Below are 21,939 nucleotides of genomic sequence, written 5' to 3' on the forward strand. Positions count from 1 at the left end.
TCTACTACTTTCAGACATGGAAAGCTGGTTGACACGTGATTCCACACCCTGCACTTTTAGGTACCTTAGCAAATTGCTCTCTTTTGAAAAATTTAGCCTGCCAATTCAGCAAGCAATGGTGTGTTGCGGGACAATGGAATATAAAAGTGGGGGCATAAGCCTGCACTTGTACAGGGTATTGGTGAGACTGGGATACCATGTATAATATCAGTCTCCTGGTGTATAATGGCATTAGTAGTTCATAGAATGGATACAAAACTGATTCCTGGGAAGAGGGGATTAGTTAATGAGGAAATTGGGGGCAGCACGGTAGCTCAGTGGTTGGCACAGCTACCTCACAGCACCAGGGATTCCAGCCTCGGGCAACTGTCTGTGTGGAGTTTGCACATTCTCCCCATGTCTGTGTGGGTTTCCTCCAGGTGCTCTGGTTTCCTCCCACAATCCAAAACTATGCTGGTCAGGTGAATTGGCCATGCTAAATTGCCAATAGTGTTAGGTGTATTAGTTGGAGTAAATTTAGGGTATGGAAATGGGTCTGGGTGGGTTACTCTTCGGAGGGTCGGTTTGGACTTGCTGGGCTGAAGGGCCTATTTCCACACTGTAGATAATCTAATCTAATCTAAGTTTGCACAGGCTAAACCTGCATTTTGTGGGGTAGAAGGTGAAAGGCTGCTTCACCTTGTGGAAGTGCTAGAACTAGGGAAATAAGTTTAAACAGGAGGGTAATTATAAAAGCCTTTTAAGAAAATTGGGACATTTTATTCCCATGAGTCTTTGGAATTATTCATCACCCCCCTACCCAAAGAACGGTGGACACAGAATCATTGAACATGTTTAAGACAGAGGTAGCAAGATTCCTGATTAACAAGGAAATCAAATTATATCAGAGGTAGCCTTGAAAATGGAGTGAGACCAGTATCAGATAAGCCCAAACTTACTGAAAGGCAAAATAGGTGCATTAGGTCAAGTGGCCTACTCAGGACCTTGAATCAGAGAGAATTACCAGAATGTTACCAGGAAATTTTGGCACAAAGTTACCTTGAAGAGGCTAAGTTTGTTGCCTGCGAGCAAAGAGGTTGAAGGGACATTTGGAAAGATTTAGATGAGGTAGGGCAAGAAAAAGGTGATGGTCTGAAGATTGAGGAGAAAGATTTAAGGTTTGGACAAGAGAAGCAGCGGGAGAGAGCTCATTTTAAAATAATGAATGGCAATACTCAGTCCACTCTGGCTGCCTGAGTGGGAACAAGGGGATCAATACTTTAAAAGAAAGGAAATTGGAAAGGCATTTGAGGGAAATAAATCTGTAATGCTTTGGGGAGAGTTGGGAAATGAGACTAACAGCATTGCTCTCCAGAGGGTTGGTATGGATGAAAGAGGTCAATGGCCTGTATCAGTGCCACATTGAGTTCAAGCGCAATGTGTGCAGCCTCTGCTCACCATGTAAACCCTACATCCAGGTGTCAGTGGCACTGCTGTCGGAGGAAGGCCCACACAGGCTCTCCTTCAGGAGTGGTGCCGAGACCTGGGCACATCCTCCAGGGCAGCTCTGGGCAGGATTTCAAATAACTTGGGGATTTTCAAGTGACACTGATCTCGGAAATCTTTTCCCACAGACGACCCTTCTTTTTACCTTGCACGGTGAAAGGCCGATGATATTGAGGTGCTGGTGAAGGGAGTGACCCTGTCAGGTCAACGCTTCCCCTTGAGTTGTGCTACAAAAGGAGTGGACAGAAAGCCCCGCGCTCTCTGTCCGGGACACAATGTTCCGGCTCGAGACTGCCGCAGCCTGGCCGCGCCCCTCATTCACCTCGGTTGGTTGGGAAGCCAGAGGAAATCCCCGCCCCTCCGTTACCATTGGTCTTGAGCCGCCGTCAATCATTCAGACGGAATCGGCATGTTACCAATCGAGGCTTGGAGTCTGCGCAGTACGAGGGATGGCCACCTGGAGGCGGTGATTTGTGACTTCTGCAAACAGTCCGGAAGGGTCGATCTGGCGGGTAGGCTGCACGAAGTGTTCAGCGCAGGTCTCAATCTCCAACCGAGTGACTTTTAAAGCAAATGACGGCCTTGTGTAGGAAAGATGTTGTTAAACTTGAGAGGGTGCAGAAAAAATGTACAGAAGTGTTGCTGGGACCTCAGCGAGAGGCTGTAAAGGCTGGAGCTATTTTCCCTGGAGTGTTCAAGGCTGAGGGGTGACCTTACAGAGGTTTATAAATTATGTGGGGTATGGATAGGATGAATAGTCAAGGTTTTTTCTTCCTCGGGTGGGAAGTCCAAACAAGAGGATATAGGTTTAAGGTGAGAGGGGAAGGATTTAGAAAGGACCTGAAGTCTCATGCAAAGGGTGGTGCATGTGGAACAAGCTGCCAGAGGAAGTGGTGGAGGCTGGTACAATTACAACATTCTCTCTCACTTTTTTGTTTTCAATCAATTTCACAGAATATTAGAAGGGGAAGATTTGCATTGAGGAGACTTAAATCAAATATCACATCAGGATGGGAGTTATCCAATTTATTGTACCCTGAATACCATTGGATATTAAACGTAGAGGAAAAAGCACCATTCACAGGATGAGAAACCATGCACATATTATATATGTAGACAAAACTTCAGAACATAAATGCAGTCACACTGTAGAGATGCCATTCATCTGTTCTAAGTGTGGGAAAGGATTCACTTGATCATCCAGACTGCTGTAACAAATGGTTCACACTGAGGAGAGACCTTTTAAATGCCCAGACTGTGGGAACAGCTATAAAAATTCTGGGGCCCTGATGTCCCACCAACATGGTGGCTCAGTGGTTAGCACTGCTGTCTCACAGTGCCAGGGACCCAGGTTCGATCATAATCCTCTTGTGATTGTCTGTGTGGAGTTTTCAGATTCTCCCTGTGTCTGCATGGGTTTCCTCTGGGTGCTGCAGTTTCCTTCCACAGTCCAAAAATGTGCAGTTTAGTGGGTTGGTCATGTTAAATTGCCCACAGTGTCTAGAGATGTGCAGGCTAGGTGGATTAGCCATGGGAAATGCAGGTGTGAGAAACAAAGCTCACTCACTTCAATAATTTCAGTCTGAGACAAGATCTGAATCAGTAGTGTCATTTATTTCACTCATGCAAGAGGGTGCGATGTCCACTGTCTACAAGACAGGGACACACACACTCTGAATTCAACGAATCCTATTTTTTTATCCCATTGCTCCTTCCCGTTTACATCTTCCACTTCTCTAAGACCGACACCCATTACTCCTGTTTATCTCTTGCCTTATCTGGCCTTGTCTGTGACAAAATGCTTATGTCTGGCCTCACAAGGCCGTTTTACCACATCCCGCTGTGGCCCATTGTTAGGTATATCCTTTCTTCCCCATTATCTACTCCCTCCATCTGTGCTTTCCCCAACCATACTGATCCTTATGATCTTTCAATTGGGGTTTGTTCCTGTGTTTCTGTGAAAGTGGGAAACAGATTCTTGTTGACTCAGCTCTTAGTTTAAACAATTACACACTGGTGTGAGTTCACTTACCTTGCATAAGTAATTATAATTGCAGAAGTAACACTACTTTACCTATATCTCACACAGGCTTCTAGGGATAATGTAGGCTGGGAGTGATCCTGTGTGGGATGCTGTTTGGAGGGTTGGTATAGACTCAGTTGAATGGCCTGCTTCCACACTGTAGGGATTTTATGATTTTCTATGATTCTCACACTGTTGAGAGAATGTTCAAATGCTTTCACTGCAGGACTGGGTCAGGCAATCATTCTGAACTCATTGATCATCAGAGGATTCACACCAGGGAGAGACCATTCACCAGCTCAGAATGCAGTATGTGATTCATTCAATTATCCATCCTAATGAAACACCAACAAGTTCACACTGAGGAGAGATCTTTTAAATGTCCAAACTGTAGGAAGTTCTGTAAAAGCTCTGGGCCCCTGATATACCATCAACGTGTTCACACTGATGAGAGACCTTTCACGGTGGGGCTGGATGTAAGTGTTCATCGCAACTCACTGCACACTGGGAAAGATTATTCACCTGCACTTAGTGTGTTAAGGGATTCACTCATAGATCCAACATGCTGAAACACCAGTGAGTTCATACAGAGATGAGGTCTTTTAAATGCCCAGACTGTCAAACATAGAACACAGGAACGGGTACTTCGGCCCATGATATTGTGCCGAACATGACACCAAGTTAAAGAAATCCCTTCAGTCTGCAACTGGTCCATATCACTCCATTTCTTGCATATTCATGTGCTTATCCAAAAGACCCTTAAATGCCCGTAATGTATCTGCTTCCATCACCACCCCTTCCAGACACCACCTTTTTCTGTGTAAACATTCCTGCCCCCCACAACTCCTTTGAACTCTTCCCCCTTACCTTGATATTAATCATTTCAAGTCTGGAAAAAGATTCTGACCATCAACCTGTATCTATGTATCTCTCCTCAGCCTCTGCCACTCCATAGAAAATAACCTTAGCTTTTCTAGCCTTTCCTTATAGTTCATTTCCTCTAATCCAGGCAGCATCCCAGTAAACCTCTTTTTCACCCTCTTCAAAGCCTCCGTATCCTTCTTGTAATATGGTGACCAGAATTGAATGCAATAAGTGTTGCCCAGCCTTACAAAGTTACAACATAACATCCTGATTCCTGTATTCAATTTCACGACCAGTAAAGGCAAGCAAGTCATACGCTGCATTTACCACCTCATCCACTTGCATGGCTACTTTCAAGGAGCTATGGACTTGAACCCCAAGATCCCTCTGTGTCAATGCTGTTTAGGATCCTGCTATTAACTCTATACATTTCCTTAAATTCAATCTCCCAAAGTGCTCCACCTCATACTTATCCGGATTAAACGCCATCTGCTATTTCTCTGCCCATATCTTCAACTAATCTATATACTGCTGTGTCCTTTCACAACCTTCTGCGCTATCCACAATTTCACTGAGCTTGTCTGCAAACCTATTAACCCACCTATCAAGATTTTCACCCAAGTCATATATATGTATCACAAACAACAGGGGTCCCAGTATGGATCCTGCGGAACACCATTAGTCATGGACCTCAGCCAGAAAACCACCACTACACCCTGCCTTATATGGGCAAGCCAATTCGGAATCCACATGTCCAAGTCAGATTAGATTAGATTAGATTCAATTCCCTACAGTGTGGAAACAGGCCTCTTTGGCCCAGCAAGTCCACACCAACCCTGTGAAGAGTAACCCACCCAGACCCATTTCCCTTTGACTAATGCACCTAACACTATGGGCAATTTAGCTTGGCCAATCCACCTAAGCTGCACATCTTTGGACTGTGGGAGGAAACCGGAGCACCCGGAGGAAACCCACGCAGACACAGGGAGAATATACCAACTCCACACAGACGGTCACCCGAAGCAGGAATCGAACCTGAGTCCCTGGTGCTGTGAGGCTGCAGTGCTAACCACTGAGCCACCGTGCTGCCCCAAGGCAGCGGTGGGAGTCGAACCCACACCTCCGTGGAGGCTGAAACCTTAATCCAGCATCTTAGACCGCTCAGCCAAGGCACCAAGTCACCGTGGATCCCATGCATCTTAATTGTCTGGACAAGCCTACAATGTGGGACCTTGTTGAAAGCCTTACTAAAATCCATGTAGACAACATCCAGTGTTCTACCCTCGTCAATCACCTTCGTCACCTCCTATATCAAAATTCAATCAAATCAGTAAGTCATGACCTGGCCTGTAAAAAGCTATGCTGTTTCTAATTAGGCCATGCTTTTCCAAGTGTGCATAAATCCTATCCCGAAGAATTCTCTCCAATAGCTTCCCAACTATTGATGAGACTCACTGGTCTATACTTTTCTGAGTAATTCCTTTTCTCTTCTTGAACAGAGGAACAACTTTAATTATTCACCAGTCCTCCGGGACCTCTCCAGTGGGTAGCAACGATACAAAGATCTTGGTCAAGGCCCGGCAATCTCCTCTCTTGCCTCGCTCAATAACCTGGGGCACGTACCATCGGGTCCTGGGGAATTATCTACTTCAATGCTACTCAAGAGACCCAACACCACTTCTTTCTTGATCTCAACATGCCCTAGCACATTCAGGTCACTGGACGCAAACCATCAACTCTGATTTCTCTTCACAAATGGCTTCAGGCCTGCTCAGCTTTTCCAGCAATTTCTGGTTTTGATCCCAGCATTTTGACATGCTCACTAATCTCACTGTCCTCCATATCCTTCTCCTGGGTGAATACCGATGCAAAATACTCATTTCGGATCTCGCCACATCCTGTGCTTCCAAGCACAAGTTCCCTCTTTTATCCTTGATTGGTCCTACCTTCTCCTTAGTTATCCTTTTGTTTTTAATGTATGTATATAGAATGCCTTGAGATTCTCTCTAACACTACTTGGCAAGGTCATTTCATGGCCCCTCCTTGCTCTCCTAATTCCCTGCTTTCTTTATATTCCTCATGGGCCCTGATGGATTTTAGCTTCCTAAACCTTACATATGGTTTTTTTTTCCCTTTTGACTAAATTCACTAGCTCCGTCATTATCCAAGAGTCCCTTACCTTACCATCCATGTCCTTCCTCCCTTATTGAAACATGCTGGTCTTCAACTTTGACCGGAAGGTCTTCAAACCATGCCTACATATTAAATGTGAACTTGCCTGATAACAGCTCTTCCAATTAACACTCCCTAGCTTCTGCCTAATTCTGATGTAATGTGCCTTTCCCCAAGTTAGCTTCCTACAAAGCTCTGACTTATTCATAGCTCTCTAAAAGCTTAAGGAATTGTAATCACTGTTTCCAAATGCTCTCCCACTGAAAAGTCAGTCATCTGACCAGGCTCATTAGTTTCAGTATAACCCCTCCTCAAAGTGGACTACTCACGCACCTTTTCAAGAAACCCTCTTGGATGCCCAGTCTACGGTCTGAAGAAAACCCAGTCAATATTGGGGAAGTTAAAGTCCCCCCACTATGACAATCCTGTTGTAATTGCATCTTTTCATGATCTGCTGTCATATCTTTTCTTCGATGTCTCAGTGGTTGTTGAGGGGCCTATAGTATGATCCTATCTAAGTGATTGTACCCACCTTATTTTTGAGCTCGACTCATATTGCTTCAGTGGATGGACCCTCCAGTATGTCCCCGCTGAGTGCAGATGTGACATTGTCCCTAATTAGTAATGCATATCTTCCACCTCTTTTACCTCCCTCTCTATCTTGTTGGAAGAAATGAAACCTGGGAACATTCAGCATCCAGTCCTGTCCCTCTCTCAACCATGTCTCTGTAATGGCCACAATATCTTAGGGCCATGTACTGGTCCAGGCTCTAAGCTTCTCTGCCTTACCTATAATATTGCTTGCATTGAAATAAACCCACTTCAGTCCATTTGCACCATCATGTTCATTTACCTGTCTGCCTCTCCTTCCTTTCTGATTTACTGATCCTAACATCTACCTTCCCCTCAATCCCTCCACCTGCTGACCTACTGCTCTGGTTTCCAGCTCCCTGCCACTCTTGTTTAAACTCTCTTGTGAAATTGCAACAAAAACTCTGTGGACTTGATTTCCAGTTAAAATGTTCACATGAATGAGAATGTTCAGTGTGATCAAATCCCTGCTTGATAGTGTCCCTACCTCTTGGCCAGAAGATCTGGTTTCACTCCCATCTGCCATCCAAACAGTTTGACTTTTTTATTGATGTGTCATGTACATTGGGATCTGTTTCTGCTGAAGTTAATGAACTCCAGCTCAGTTAAAGGGACTCCCATTCTAGATGACAGTGAAATAAACACACTTTGTGTTAAACACTCTATATTGAATATTTTTAATCTCATCAGCACAAGTTAATGGAACATATGTTCCAAGGCATTGATTACATCTCAGATACTATCAGAAAAGCAAACATAGAGCTGTGGATACTAGAAACCTGAAACCGTCTGATGTTGGTGGTGGGCAAGAAGTTGGAGGGAATCCTGAGGGACAGGATGTTCATGTATTTGGAAAGGCAAGGACTGAACAGGGATAGTCAACATGGCTTTGTGCGTGGAAAATCATGTCTCACAAACTTGATTGAGTTTTTTTAAGAAGTAACAAAGAGGATTGATGAGGGCAGAGCGGTAGATGTGATCTATATGGACTTCAGTGTGGGCGGCACAGTGGTTAGCACTGTGCCTCACAGCGCCAGAGACCCAGGTTCAATTCCCACCTTAGGCGACTGACTGTGTGGAGTTTGCACATTCTTCCCATGTCGGCATGGGTTTCCTCCGGGTGCTCCGGTTTCCTCCCACTGTCCAAAAATGTGCAGGTTAGGTGAATTGGCCATGCTAAATTGCCCATAGTGTTAGATGAAGAGGTAAGCGTAGGGGAATGGGTCTAGGTGGGTTGCGCTTCGGTGGGTCGGTGTGGACTTGTTGGGCCGAAGGGCCTGTTTACCCACTGTAAGTAATCTAATCTAATCTAATCTAATCTAATCTAATCAGTAAGGCATTCAACAAGGGTCCCCATGGGAGACTGATTAGCAAGGTTAGATCTCACGGAATACAAGGAGAACTAGCCATTTGGATACAGAACTGGCTCAAAGGTAAAAAACAGAAGGTGGTGGTGAAGGGTTGTTTTTCAGACTGGAGGCCTGTGACCAGTGGAGTGCCACAAGGATCGGTGCTGGGTCCTCTACTTTTTGTTATTCACATAAATTATTTGGATGCAAGCATAAGAGGTACAGTTAGTAAGTTTGCAGGTGACACCAAAATTGGAGGTGGAGTGGACAGTGAAGAAGGTTACCTCAGATTACACAACAGGATCTTGACCAAATGGGCCAATGGGCTGAGAAGTGGCAGATGGAGTTTAATTCAGATAAATGTGAGGTGCTGCATTTTGGGAAGGCAAATCTTAGTAGGACTCATAAACTTAATGGTAAGGTCCTAGGGAGTGTTGCTGAACAAAGAGACCTTGGAGTGCAGGTTCATAGCTCCTTGAAAGTGGAGTCGCAGGTAGATAGGATAGTGAAGAAGGCGTTTGGTATGCTTTCCTTTATTGGTCAGAGTATTGAGTACAGGAGTCGGGAGGTCATGTTGCAACTGTACAGGACATTGGTTGGGCCACTTTTGGAATATTGCGTGCAATTCTGGTCTCCTTCCTATCGGAAAGATGTTGTGAAACTCGAAAGGGTTCAGAAAAGATTTACAAGGATGTTGCCAGGGTTGGAGGATCTAAGCTACAGGGAGAGGCTGAACAAGCTGGGGCTATTTTCTCTGGAGCGTCAGAGGCTGAGGGGTGACCTTACAGAGGTTTACAAAATTATGAGGGACATGGATAGGATAAATAGGCAAAGTCTTTTCCCTGGGGTGGGGGAATCCAGAACTAGAGGGCATAGGTTTAGGGTGAGAGGGGAAAGATATAAAAGAGACCTACGGGGCAACTTTCTAACACAGAGGGTGGTAAGTGTCTGGAATGAGCTGCCAGAGGAAGTGGTGGAGGCTGGTACAATTGCAACATTTAAGAGGCATTTGGATGGGTATATGATTAGGAAGGGTTTGGAGGGATATGGGCCAGGTGCTGGCAGGTGGGACTAGATTAGGTTGGGATATCTGGTCAACATGGACATGTTGGACCGAAGGGGGGGTCTGTTTCCATGCTGTACATCTCTATGACTCTATAAAAGTAGAAATTTCTGGAGAAACTCAGCAGGTTTGGCACACCTGTGGAGTTAATCTTAATAATTCAGAATATTGTGCAATTATCAGAGGACACGTCCAATTCTGACCATTACAGTTGTTATGGACCAGTCCTGACCCCCTCCGGACATTTCAAGAAAGTGACCCTAACTTTGCTAATTATTTTAAGCAGGTGTATAGTGGATATTCCAAGAGAGATGCAGATGGTCAAACTACTTAGTTTTAAACATAACTAACGAGATTACCGAATGAAACACAAACAAAAGAGTACAGAATACCAAATAACTTAACCTATCCGAAAACCCAACAGACTATCCGCGCTTAATAATGCTGTTCCAAATACTTGCAATAATCCCCATAAACACCCCTTGGCACAAAAGGAAAAATCAAACACAGGTTCTTACAAGAGAGATGTCAGAGATAGAGGACCAGCATGAACCTGTTTCTTTGGGACCAGCAGTTTCACAAATGACTGCTCGCTAACCAAACCAAACCAGAGAAAAGCTGAGCTGGGAGAACTGGCCACTCCCCTTTCATTGTACAAGTTTTGCTTTTTAACTTTTTGCCTGAGGCAGTACCTGTTAGCTATTAAGAAATTGTCCCTAAAACCCTTCAAACTAGACTTTTTGGAATTGCTGCTTTTATGACCTCACTGTAAAAAAGGCCAAGGACAGCATAACCTTATTAAAGGAGCAGCACCATCACACAGTGAGGATGGTTGGGCCAAGAACACTATTATGAGGAACTCCTGCAACGATGAGCTAGGCTTGAGATGATTGACTACCGCGAACCACAAGCATTTTGGCTGAATATGATTCAAACCAATGGAGAGTGTTACCTTTGATTCTTGGTGATGTCTTAGTCAAATGTCAAGGGCAGTCACTCTCCCCTCATGTCTGGAATGCAAACATTTTGCCCATGGTTGGGCCAATGCTATAAAGAGTTCAGGAGCTGAATGGCCCTGGCAGAAGCTAAACTGAGCATTAATGATCTGGTCCCTTTCATAGTTTTGCTGACAATGAATTGATAGGTTGATAATTGGCATGGATTTGTTCTGTATTTTGTGGACTCAACATAAGTGGGCAATTATTTTTAGATTGCCAGTTTTGTAGTTGCACTGGAATAACGTGGCTGGGATCCACCAGTTTTGGAACACAAATCTCTCGTACTGTTGTCGGACTATTGTGCAATTTCCAATTCTTAATTTATTACCAAGAAATTGATTAATAAAAACATCAACTTTACTGAACACTGACAAATCTGTGAGGGTTATTAAGGCACTTAGCACGCTTGCCTTCATTGCTCAGACCTTTGAGTATAAGACTTGGGACGTTGGTAAAGCCATGTTTGGAGTACTGCATATCGTTCTGGTCACCGTGCTATAGGAAGGATATTATTGATTTGTAAAGGATTTCCCATTTCAGAGAAGATTTAACAGGATTTTGCTCAAACTGGAGGGTTTGATTTAAAATAAGGGTTGGATAGGCTGGGAATTACCTTACTGGAGCGCAGGAGGGTGAGGGGTGACCCTCTAGAGGTTTATAAAATCATGAGGGGCATAGATAGGTCTTTTCCCTAGGTTGGGGGAGTTCAAAACTAGGGCTTACATTTTTAAGGTGAGAGGAGAAAGATGTAAAAGGGACCTGAGAGGTAACATTTTCACAGAGAATGGTTCTTATGTAGAATGAACTGCCAGAGAAAATGGAATACAGGTATAGTTACATTTTAAAAAACCATTTAGACAGGTACATGAACAATGAAAGTTTTAGAGGGATATGGGTAAAACGCAGGCAAGTAGGACTAGTTTACTTTGGGAAATATGGTTGGTTAGATGAGTTGGACAGAAGGGTCTGTTCCCTTGCAGGGATTCTTAAAGCAAGCTGAGATCAATCATATTCTCATAATTTTGGCAAAACATTATTGTAAATGCTTCAACCCTTTACTTTGCAATGATGTGCTGAGCATCCCCACTATGCATGCTACAAGAGATTAATTGCTCCTTTCAGTCTGTTTTTTTTTACTGAATGAAGTCAAAAATCACATGACACCAGGTTGTAGTGCAATAGGTTTACGTGAAACCGCAAGGATTCGGAGCCCCAGCTCCCTCTTCAGGCAGCTCATGAGACAGAATACATCAGACACAGAATTTATAGTAAAAGATCAAAGGGTCATACAATTTATACAAATGTATTGAACAATCCTAGATGGCTATTAAGTCTCTAATCAATTAGAATGGAGGTACAGGTTTCGATATATTCGGCATGGACAGGTTGGACCAATAGGTCTGTTTCCATGCTGTACATCTCTATGACTCTATAAATCCCTGCCGCAAAATAATTTCAGGTTTTATCAGAATAAAGGTGACACCTTAGGTTAAACAATGCATTTTAGGTGTGAGGCCATGTTTCAAGTCTGTTTGTATCTCATCCTGGAGCCGTACTGGTTCTATTTCCGAAACAGGAATTTATAAAATGTCACTCTGACTGACTGTCTACGGATTGTGTGCCTTTTGAACAAAATAAAATGTGTCTGCAAATATGTGCAAGGGGAGTGGAGACAGTGCATGTGTGTGTGAGGGTGTGTATGTGAGGGAGACAGTGTGGGTGTGTAAGTGCGCATGCTGTTGAGAGAGAGAGTGTGTGAGAGTCATAGAGATGTACAACACAGAAACAGACCCTTCGGTCCAATTCGTCCATGCTCGACCAGATATCCCAACCCAATCTAGTCCCACCTGCCAGCACCCGGCCCATATCCCTCCAAACCCTTCCTGTTCATATACCCATCCCGATGCCTTTTAAATGTTGCAATCGTACTAGCCTCCACCACTTCCTCTGGCAACTGATTCCATACACGTACCATTCTCTGCGTGAAAAAGTTGCCCCTTAGGTCTCTTTTATATCTTTCCCAATTGCACGCAATATTCCAAATGTAGCCTAACCAATGTCCTGTATAGCTGCAACATGACCTCCCAACTCCTGTACTCAATACTCTGACCAATAAAGGAAAGCATATCAAATCAAACGCCTTCTTCACTATCCTATCTACCTGCGACTCCACTTTCAAGGAGCTATGAACCTGCACTCCAAGGTGTCTTTGTTCAGCAACACTCCCTAGGACCTTACTATTAAGTGTATAAGTCCTGCTCTGATTTGCTTTTCCAAAATGCAGCACCTTGCTTACATCTAAATTAAACTCCATCTGCCATTCCTCAGCCCACTGGCCCATCTGATCAAGATCCCGTTGTAATCTGAGGTAACCTTCTTCACTGTCCACTACACCTCCAATATTGGTCTCTTCTGCAAACTTACTAACCATACCTCCTATGTTCACATCAAAATCATTTATATAAATGATGAAAAGTAGAGGACGCAGTACCGATCCTTGTGGTACTCCACTGCTCACAGGCCTCCAGTGTGAAAAACAACCCTTCACCACCACCCTCAGTCTTCTACCTTTGAGCCAGTTCTGTGTCCAAATGGCTAGTTCTCCCTGTATTCCATGAAATCTAACCTTGCTAACCAATTTCCCATGGGGAACCTTGTTGAACGCCTTACTGAAGTCCATATAGGTCACGTCCATCGCTTTGCCCACATCAATCCTATTTGTTACTTCTTCAAAAAACACAATCAAGTTTGTGTTACATGATTTCCCATGCACAAACTAATGCTGACCATCCCTAATCAGTCCTTGCCTTTCCAAATACATGTACATCCTGTCCCTCAGGATTCCCTCCAATAAGTTGCCCACCACCAACGTCAGATTTACTGGTCGCTAGTTCCCTGGCTTGTCCTTACCACCTTTCTTAAACAGTGGCACCACATTAGGCAATCTCCAGTCTTCCGGCACCTCACCTGTGACTATTGATGATATAAATATCTCAGCAAGAGGCCCACCAATCACTTCTCTAGCTTCCCACAGAGTTTGAGGGTACACCTGATCAGGTCCTGGGGATTTATCCACCTTTAACCGTTTCAAGACATCCAGCACTTCCTCCTCTGTAATCTGGACATTTTGCAAGGTGTCACCATCTATTTCCCCACATTCTATATCTTCAATGTCCTTTTCCACTGTAAACACTGATGCAAACTACTCAGTATCTCCCCATCTCCTGTGGCTCCACACAAAGGCTGTCTTGCTGATCTTTGAGGGGCCCTATTCTCTCCCTAGTTACCCTTTTGTCCTTAATGTAATGTATTTGTAAAAACCCACTGGATTCTCCTTAAGTCTATTTGCCAAAGCTATCTCATGTCCCCTTTTTGCCCTCCTGATTTCGCTTAAGTATACTTCTACTGTCTTTATACTCTTCTAGGGATTCATTCAGTCTATCATGTCTATACCTGACATATGCTCCCTTCTTTTTCTTAACCAAACCCTCAATTTCTTTAGTCACCCAGCATTCCCTATATCTACCAGCATTTCCTTTCACCCTAACAGGAATATATGGTCTCTGGACTCTGGTTATCTCATTTCTGAAGGCTTCCCATTTTCCAGCCGTCCCTTTACCTGCGAACAACTGACCCAATCAACTTTTGAAAATCCTTGCCTCATATCATCAAAATTAGCCTCCTTCTAATTTAGAACTCCAACTTTTAGATCCTGTCTATCCTTTTCCATCACTATTTTAAAACTAATAGAATGATGGTCGTTGGCCCCAAAGTGCTCTCCCACTGACACCTCAGTCACCTGCCCTGCCTTATTTCCCAAGAGGAGGTCAGGTTTTGCACCTTCTCTAGTAGGCACATCAAGGAATTGAATCAGAAAATTTTCTTGTACACACTTAACAAATTCCTCTCCATCTAAACCCTTAACACCAGTCTATGTTTAGAAAGTTAAAATCCCCTACCATTACCACCCTATTATTCTTACAGATAACTGAAATCTCCTTACAAATTTGTTTCTCAATTTCCTGCTCACTATTATGGGGGCTATAATATAATCCCAATAAGGTGATCATCCCTTTATTTCTCAGTTCAACCCAAATAACTTTCCTGGATGTATTTCCGGGAATATCTCCCTCAGTACAGCTGTAATGCTATCCATTATCAAAAACACCACTCCCCCTCCTCTCTTGCCTCCCTTTCTATCCTTCCTGTAGCATTTGTATTCTGAAACATTAAGCTGCCAATCCTATCCACCCCTGAGCCACATTTCTGTAATTGCTATGAGATCCAAGTCCCATGTTCCTAACCATGCCCTGAGTTCCCCTGCCTTCCCTGTTAGCCCTCTTGCATTGAAATAAATGCAGTTTAATTTACCAGTCCTACCTTGCTCTCTGCTTTGTCCCTGCCTGCCCTGTTTGACTTGCTTCTTTTCTCAACTGTACCAGTCTCAGATTGATCTTTTTCCTCACTATCTCCCTGGCTCTCACCCCATCCCCCTTAAGTTTATTGTGAGGGAGTGTGTGTGTGTGACTGTGCTTGAAAGGGAGTATAAGGGAATATATGCCTGAGAGAATGTGAGTGCAAATGTGTGTGTATGAGAGAGGGTCTGCTTGTGCATGTGTTGTGAGAGAGTGAAAGTGTCAAGTAGTATGTGCATGTGTGAGTGTGTATGAGAGAGGGTCTGTGCGTGTGTGATTGTGTGACAGTGATTATGTCAAGGAGTAGCTGCCTGTGCGAGAATGTGAAAGTATGTGTGCATGAGAGAGTCTGTGCGAGTGTGTGTCAGGGAGTACATGTATATGCATGCGTGTCTGTTAGAGTGTATAGTGTGGTGGGGTCACCTGTAATGTAACATGAAACCAAGATCCCGGTTGAGGCTGTTCTGAATGAACAATGAACCTTCTCCAGAACAGTCCGCATCATAATCGTAGCTCGGCCCCGCCCCTCTTTCATTCCGATTGGCTGGAGGACCAGTGATCTGGCTCAGACCTCCAGCCGCGCCACCCACCTTCTCTTGGCTGGGAGCTGAGCATGCGTTATACGAGGCTTAGGGCTGAAACATCGCAGTGCCGGCGAACTGGTCTGCCGGGTGAGTGGAGCGGACAGGCGCCGGTGATTCTGTTGGACGGCAACGCTCAAAGTTCGCATAAGAAACTCCAGATTCGGCGTTTGTCAGTTGCAGGTTTGCCTCAGACAACAGGCCCCGAGTTAAGGGCTTGTGCCCGAAACGTCGATTTTACTGCTCCTCGGATGCTGCCTGAACTGCTGTGCTCTTCCAGCACCACTGATCCAGAACCCGAGTTAACGGCCGCCGGGGTTGAGAGCGCGCACATAGCCGCCATCTTTAATGAGAGCACGGCTCTGCAGAACGCATGCGCGGCACCGAGCGTCATGGAAGCTGGCAAACCCGGATGAAGAGCCCAGTGAAACAATGAGAGATTTTTCCCACACTCTGTTGTAAAGCTTGAGGCGACAACAACAACAACTTATATTTTAATACCGCCTTAGACATAATAAGCCATCCCAGTGCATTTCACAGAAAAGAGGTAAAGCAAGTTGTCCCCTAAAGCCACATGAAGCGATATCGTGGCAGATGATCACACACTTGGGCAAAAAAAACTTCAGTTTTAAGGAGAAAATTGGGGGAGGGAATACCAGAACTTGGCACCGAGGCAATTGAAGCTGTAGCCACCAATGATGGATCAATAAAAGTTGGGGATGCTAAAGGCCGGAATTAGAGTAGCCCAGATATTTCGGACGGTTTTTGTGGGGTCGGGGGGTTCGCAGAAATGAGGGGTGGGCCGCGGGGGAATTTGATAAAAACGAGAATTTTAAAGTCAGGATGTTAGTTGAATGGGAGCTGGTGTACGTCAGCAAACGCAGGACTCAAGACTTTAAATTTCCAGATGTGGAAGATCGTTGAGCACAGCATTGAAGTAGTTAAGCGTTGAGGTAACAAAGGTATGAATAAGGGTTTCAGTAGCAACTACATTGAGGTAGGAACAGGCGCGAATGAGATAACTGGTGGAAACAGGCAGTCTTAATACAGATATAAGATCAGAAGCTCCTCTCAGAATCAAATGTAACACCATGTTGTGCACAGCCTGGCTGAATATCAGTGTTGCCAGAGTGAGGAATTGAGGCAGTAGCTCAGGAATGAAAATTGGAGCAGGAACTGGAAACGGTGGCTTCATTCTTCCCAATATTTAATTGGAGTTAATTAATCTGCATGAAGAGAGTCAGAAACCAGAATAGGCCAAGAGGGTGATTCCAGGTTTAATTTAGTTTGAGTTGAAAAGTGTGGTGCTGGAAAAACACTGCAGGCCAGGCAGCATCCAAAGAGCAGGAGAATCGACATTTCTGGCATAAGCCCTTCTTCAGGCCACACTTGGGCTTATGCCCGAAACGTCGATTCTCCTGCTCTTTGGATGCTGCCTGGCCTGCTGTTTTTTTCCAGCACCACACCTTTCAACTCTGGTCTCCAGCATCTGCAGTCCTCACTTTCTCCTAGTTCATTTAGTTTGAATCAGAGAGAAGGAGCAGTTGGGGATATGGATATAGAAATTTCAGCCCTGAAGATAGATTGGAGATGGCTAATAGATTTTGTGCAAGTTTTCAAAATAATGAGGGATCTGGACAGAGCAGATAGTGAGAAACTGTTTGCTCTGGTAAATGCATTGAGTGCAGATTTCAAATAATTTACAAAAGTCAAAAATATGATAGGAGAAAAGATCTTTATCATGCAGCTAGTAATTAGAATCTGGAATGTAACACATGGAACTGTTTAGGCAGATTCAGTCAAAGTCATTATATTATTATTTGGCTAGACACAATGTATGAGATGACAGAATCATCAGCAGAATGGCATAAGTGTCAGAGTGCTAATTCAGAGAATCCCACAACCAAAATGGGCTGAATGGCCTCCTTCTGTGCCATAGCAGTTTCGTGTTTCATGATTACTCGTTGCTGACAGTTGGTTATGAACATAAGACTGTTTTTCTCCTACTGTGTATGGTCAGTCAACGACGATCAGACTAATGTTTTGCAGTGAGTAATGATTGAAGTGAATCATCAGAGATATTGCTCTCTTTAGACGTACTTTTTTAAAAAAATCTGTTCAGAAAGAATTATCCAAAACTTTATTTGGATTTCAACAGACATCTTTGAGAGAACAAGAAAGGAAAGATATTCCTCAAAAGCTGGAATTGTTTGTTTTAGATTTCTATCAGGTGCTCCCAGTGCTGACTTTTATCAATTTCTATTCCAGGATGTTAGAAAGAGAGAATTTGTTGATTGGAAACCTGAACTGTACATCACACCAAGATCCGAGAAGTCACTCAATTCATCAGCACCTGAATGTTACATGCACAGATACTGGGCACTGATACCTGAATGGAAAGAGTTTACTGGTTTCACAACCTGAGAGTGTGTGTGAAAGAACTTACTGTGGAAAGAGATTTATAAAGTTAAAGTCAGAGAGAGAGAGAGAGAGAGACAAGAGGGGGTGGAATTAACCTGAGGGTCACTGTGCCTCAAGTGAGAAGCAAGATTAAGAAAATGGGATTTTCATGATAACATCAATTAGTACAGGAATTGAACCTGTGCTGTTGGCATCTCTCTGCATCAAAAATCACATGGTACAGGACACCCAGAAAGAGTTTTAGCCAGTTTAACACAACACCGTGAAAACATCACACCACAGTGGGGTGAAACCTGTCCTGTACCTGACCAAAGCTCGAGCTTATATTTCAACTAGGAAATCCACAAGGATTTCCTGCATCATGGAGAAACCTTGGAAATGTGAGAACTGTGGGAAGGGCTTCAGATACCCATCCAGGCTGGAATATCATCGACGCAGTCACAGTGGGGCTAATACTGTGGAAAAACGATGGAAATGTGAGGATTGCGGAAAAGGCTTTGATTATCCCTGTCTGCTAGAAACCCATCAACGCATTCACAGTGGGGTCAGGCCATTTATCTGCTGTGTGTGTGGAAAAGGATTTACAAACTCATCCAGCCTCATGTTACACCAGCAAACTCACAGTGATGAGAGGCCGTTCATTTGTTCAGTGTGTGGGAAGGGGTTTGCTAAGTCAGCGAACCTCATGTTACATCAGCGAATTCACACTGGGGAGAGGCCATTCAACTGCATGTACTGTGGAAAGAGGTTCAGGCAGTCATCCGCCCTCTCTGCACACCAGCGAATTCACACTGGGGAGAAGCCATTCACCTGCTCAGTATGTGGGAAGGCATTTGCTCAGTCATCCAGTCTCCAGTCACACCAGCAAATGCACAACAGGAAGAGACTAATCAGTGACACTTGCTGCAGAAAAAAGTTGTTGAAGTCTTCAGCTAACCCTATGTCATACCAGCAAGAAAAAACTGGACAGAGACCATTCACCTGCTCCATATGTGGGAAGGGATTTACTCAGTCAGCCAGCCTCATGTCACACCAGAGAATTCACACCAAACAGATGCCATTCAGTTGTACTCACTGTGGGAAGAGATTCAGATCTTCATCCAACCTCAGTGCACACCAGCGAATTCACACTGGGGAGAAGCCATTCATCTGCTGTGTGTGTCGTAAGAGATTCACTCAGTCATCCAACCTGGTGGTACACCAGCGAATTCACACTGGAGAGAGACCATTCATCTGCACTGAGTGTGGAATGGGATTCACTCGGTCAGCAAGCCTCATATTGCACCAGCGAATTCACACTGAGGAGAAGCCATTCAGCTGCACTCACTGTGGAAAAAGTTTCAGGCAGTCATCCACCCTCACTGAACACCAACACACACACACTGGAGAGAGACCATTCATATGCTCTGAATGTGGGAAGGGATTCACTCGTTCAGCCCGCCTCATGTCACACCAGCGAATTCACAATGGAGAGAAGCCATTCAGCTGCACTCACTGTGGAAAGGGATTCAGCCAGACTTCCGACCTGACTGCACATCAGCGGATTCACACTGGGGAAAAGCCATTTATCTGTTCTGTGTGCAGCAAAGGATTCACTCATTCATCTGGCCTTTGGTCACACAAGCGAGTTCACACTGGGGAGAAGCCATTCATTTGCACTGTGTGTGGCAAAGGATTTACTCATTCATCTGGCCTTTCATCACACAAGCGAGTTCACACTGGAGAAAAGACATTCATCTGCTCTGTGTGTGGCAAAGGATACATTCATGCATCTGGCCTTTGGTCACACAAGCAAGTTCACACTGGAGAGAAGCCATTTGTCTGCCCCATTTGTGGGAAGGGATTCACTCTTTATTCCAGCCTTTGGTCACACAAACAAATTCATGCTGAGGAGAAGCAATTTAGCTGTGTTGCTTGTGGAAAGAAGTTTGGGTCTGCATCCTATCTCAATGTACACAAGCGTGTTCACACTGGGGAAAGGCCATTCACCTGCTCCACATGTGGAAAAGGATTCACTCGGTCATCCAATTTGCTGAGACATCAGCGAGTTTATAAGCATCTGCAGCGTTTGGATTCAACTGATATTGCTGTTGCAAATCACAGCAGTGATAATTTTTGAGACAAAGTGCTTGACAACGGGAGATTTGGAAGTTATTTCTAAACCGATTGCAAGTACTTCAGCCTCTGCTCTACAGACAATACATTACATCAAGATTAGATTGAACAGTAAAGTTCCGCTGGTGCTCCTGAATGAGAATGAATTAGATCTTCCACTCAGTCAATAACAAACCATAACTCTGAGTAAGAGATGGAGAGCATCACAACAGTGAGTGGCAATTGAATAAGTGAATAAAGGATGGAGAACATTGCATCAGCGAGTAGGAATAACTCACAAAGTAAAAGATTGATGGAATATTGGATGGCATATGCCATGTGACATGTGTGGTGTAATTAACGTGGGAAAAGCATGGTGAACCTGCCTGAAAGAATTGGTCCCAGACATTCTCAGTAACATAACAACAGAACACCACTGAGTAATTATTGTGGATTGTGGCTGAGATACCATTTTAAATTCTGGATATTGACACATACTCCACAGAGAGAAAATTGACTGTAATCCAATTGGGAGAGAAATAAACCAAACTAGATTGTGAAAATAACCTCAAAGTGGATGCAGATCAACAGAGAGGTGGCAAATCTTTAAAATCCACATTGGAACTTTATTTAAACCATTTGGATTTATGACATGCAAATGATATAGAATTGTACGAATCAAGCTCCAGTTAGGGAGAATTAATCAAAGTTGACAGTTATCACATTTTACTGGAAATGTTTTGACATCTGTTTATGGAGGCAGCTCAAGGGTTTTTCTGATTCGATCATTGTTGCAGCTATAGTCTGTTAGTTACAGTACATAACAAATAAAAATAACCAGCTCCAAGTTTCAAACTAATTGGGTTACTCAGAAATCTGTTGTAAAAGGTCAATAAGGAGTTTCCCTTCTCAAGACCTGTAATAAATTGTCAGATGAAATTGTAACATTTGAATAAACATATTGAATATTAGAGGAAGCTCCCTATGTCTCACACAGATGTTGTTCATCTGAAGACAGTTCTGTATCCAAATGGCTAGTTCTCCCTGTATTCTGTGAGATCTAACCTTGTTAACTAGTCTACCATGAGGAACCTTGTTGAACACCTTACTTATCCATATAGATCACGGTCACCGCTCTGCCCTTAATCCTCTTTGTTAGTTCTTCAATCAAGTTCGTGAGATATGATTTACCATGCACAAAGCCATGCTGACAATCCCTAATCAGTCCTTGACTTTCCAAATACATGTAAATCCTGTACCTTAGGATTCCCTCCAAAAACTTGCCCACCGCTGATGTCAGGCTCACCAGTCTATTGTACCTTGGTTTTTCCTTACCACCTTTCTTAAATAGTGGCACTACATTAGCCAACCTCCAGTCTTCTGGCACCTCACCTGTGACTATCGATGATACAAATATCTCAGCAAGGGGCCCAGCAATCATTTCCCTAGCTTCCCATAGAGTTCTAGTGTATACCTGATCAGGTCCTGGAGATTTATCCACTTTTATGCATTTCAAGGAATCCAGCACCACCACCTCTGTAATATGTACATTTTTCAAGATGTCACCATCTATTTCCCCACATTCTATCTCTTCTGTTTCCTTCTGCACAACAAACACTGATGCAAAATATACATTTGGTACCTCCTCCCTCTCCTGCGGCTCCACACAAAGGCCACCTTGCTGATCTTTGAGAGGCCCTATTCTCTCCCTAGTTACTCCTTTGTCCTTATAAAATCCCTTTGGATTCTCCTTAACCCTGTTTGCCAAAGCTATCTCATGTCCCCTTTTTGTCCTCCTAATTTCCCTCTTAAGTATACTCCTACTGCCTTTCTCCTGTTGTAAGGATTCACTCGATCTCTCCTGACATATGCTTCCTTTTTCT

The 21,939-nt window shown here is 43.9% G+C and overlaps 2 protein-coding genes across 3 annotated transcripts in view; one reads left to right on the forward strand and one right to left on the reverse strand.

Annotated features, from left to right (window-relative positions):
• Positions 1-21,939, reverse strand: part of LOC122544017 (gastrula zinc finger protein XlCGF57.1-like) — a 39,757-nt gene that overhangs the window by 5,757 nt on the left and 12,061 nt on the right. The window lies entirely within an intron of this gene.
• Positions 1,944-21,132, forward strand: LOC122543905 (gastrula zinc finger protein XlCGF26.1-like). Of its 2 annotated transcripts, none has more exons than XM_043682793.1 (2): positions 1,944-1,997; positions 17,810-21,132. In XM_043682793.1, the coding sequence occupies exon 2, from the start codon at positions 18,324-18,326 to the stop codon at positions 20,079-20,081; it is 1,758 nt and encodes a 585-aa protein (XP_043538728.1). In that variant the 5' UTR covers positions 1,944-1,997; positions 17,810-18,323; the 3' UTR covers positions 20,082-21,132. The 2 variants fall into 2 exon arrangements, with proteins under 2 accessions (XP_043538728.1, XP_043538727.1); XM_043682792.1 differs by lacking the exon at positions 1,944-1,997 and adding an exon at positions 14,999-16,088.

This window comes from Chiloscyllium plagiosum, chromosome 45 (assembly GCF_004010195.1).
Source record: "Chiloscyllium plagiosum isolate BGI_BamShark_2017 chromosome 45, ASM401019v2, whole genome shotgun sequence".
Taxonomy (NCBI): Eukaryota; Metazoa; Chordata; class Chondrichthyes; order Orectolobiformes; family Hemiscylliidae; genus Chiloscyllium; species Chiloscyllium plagiosum.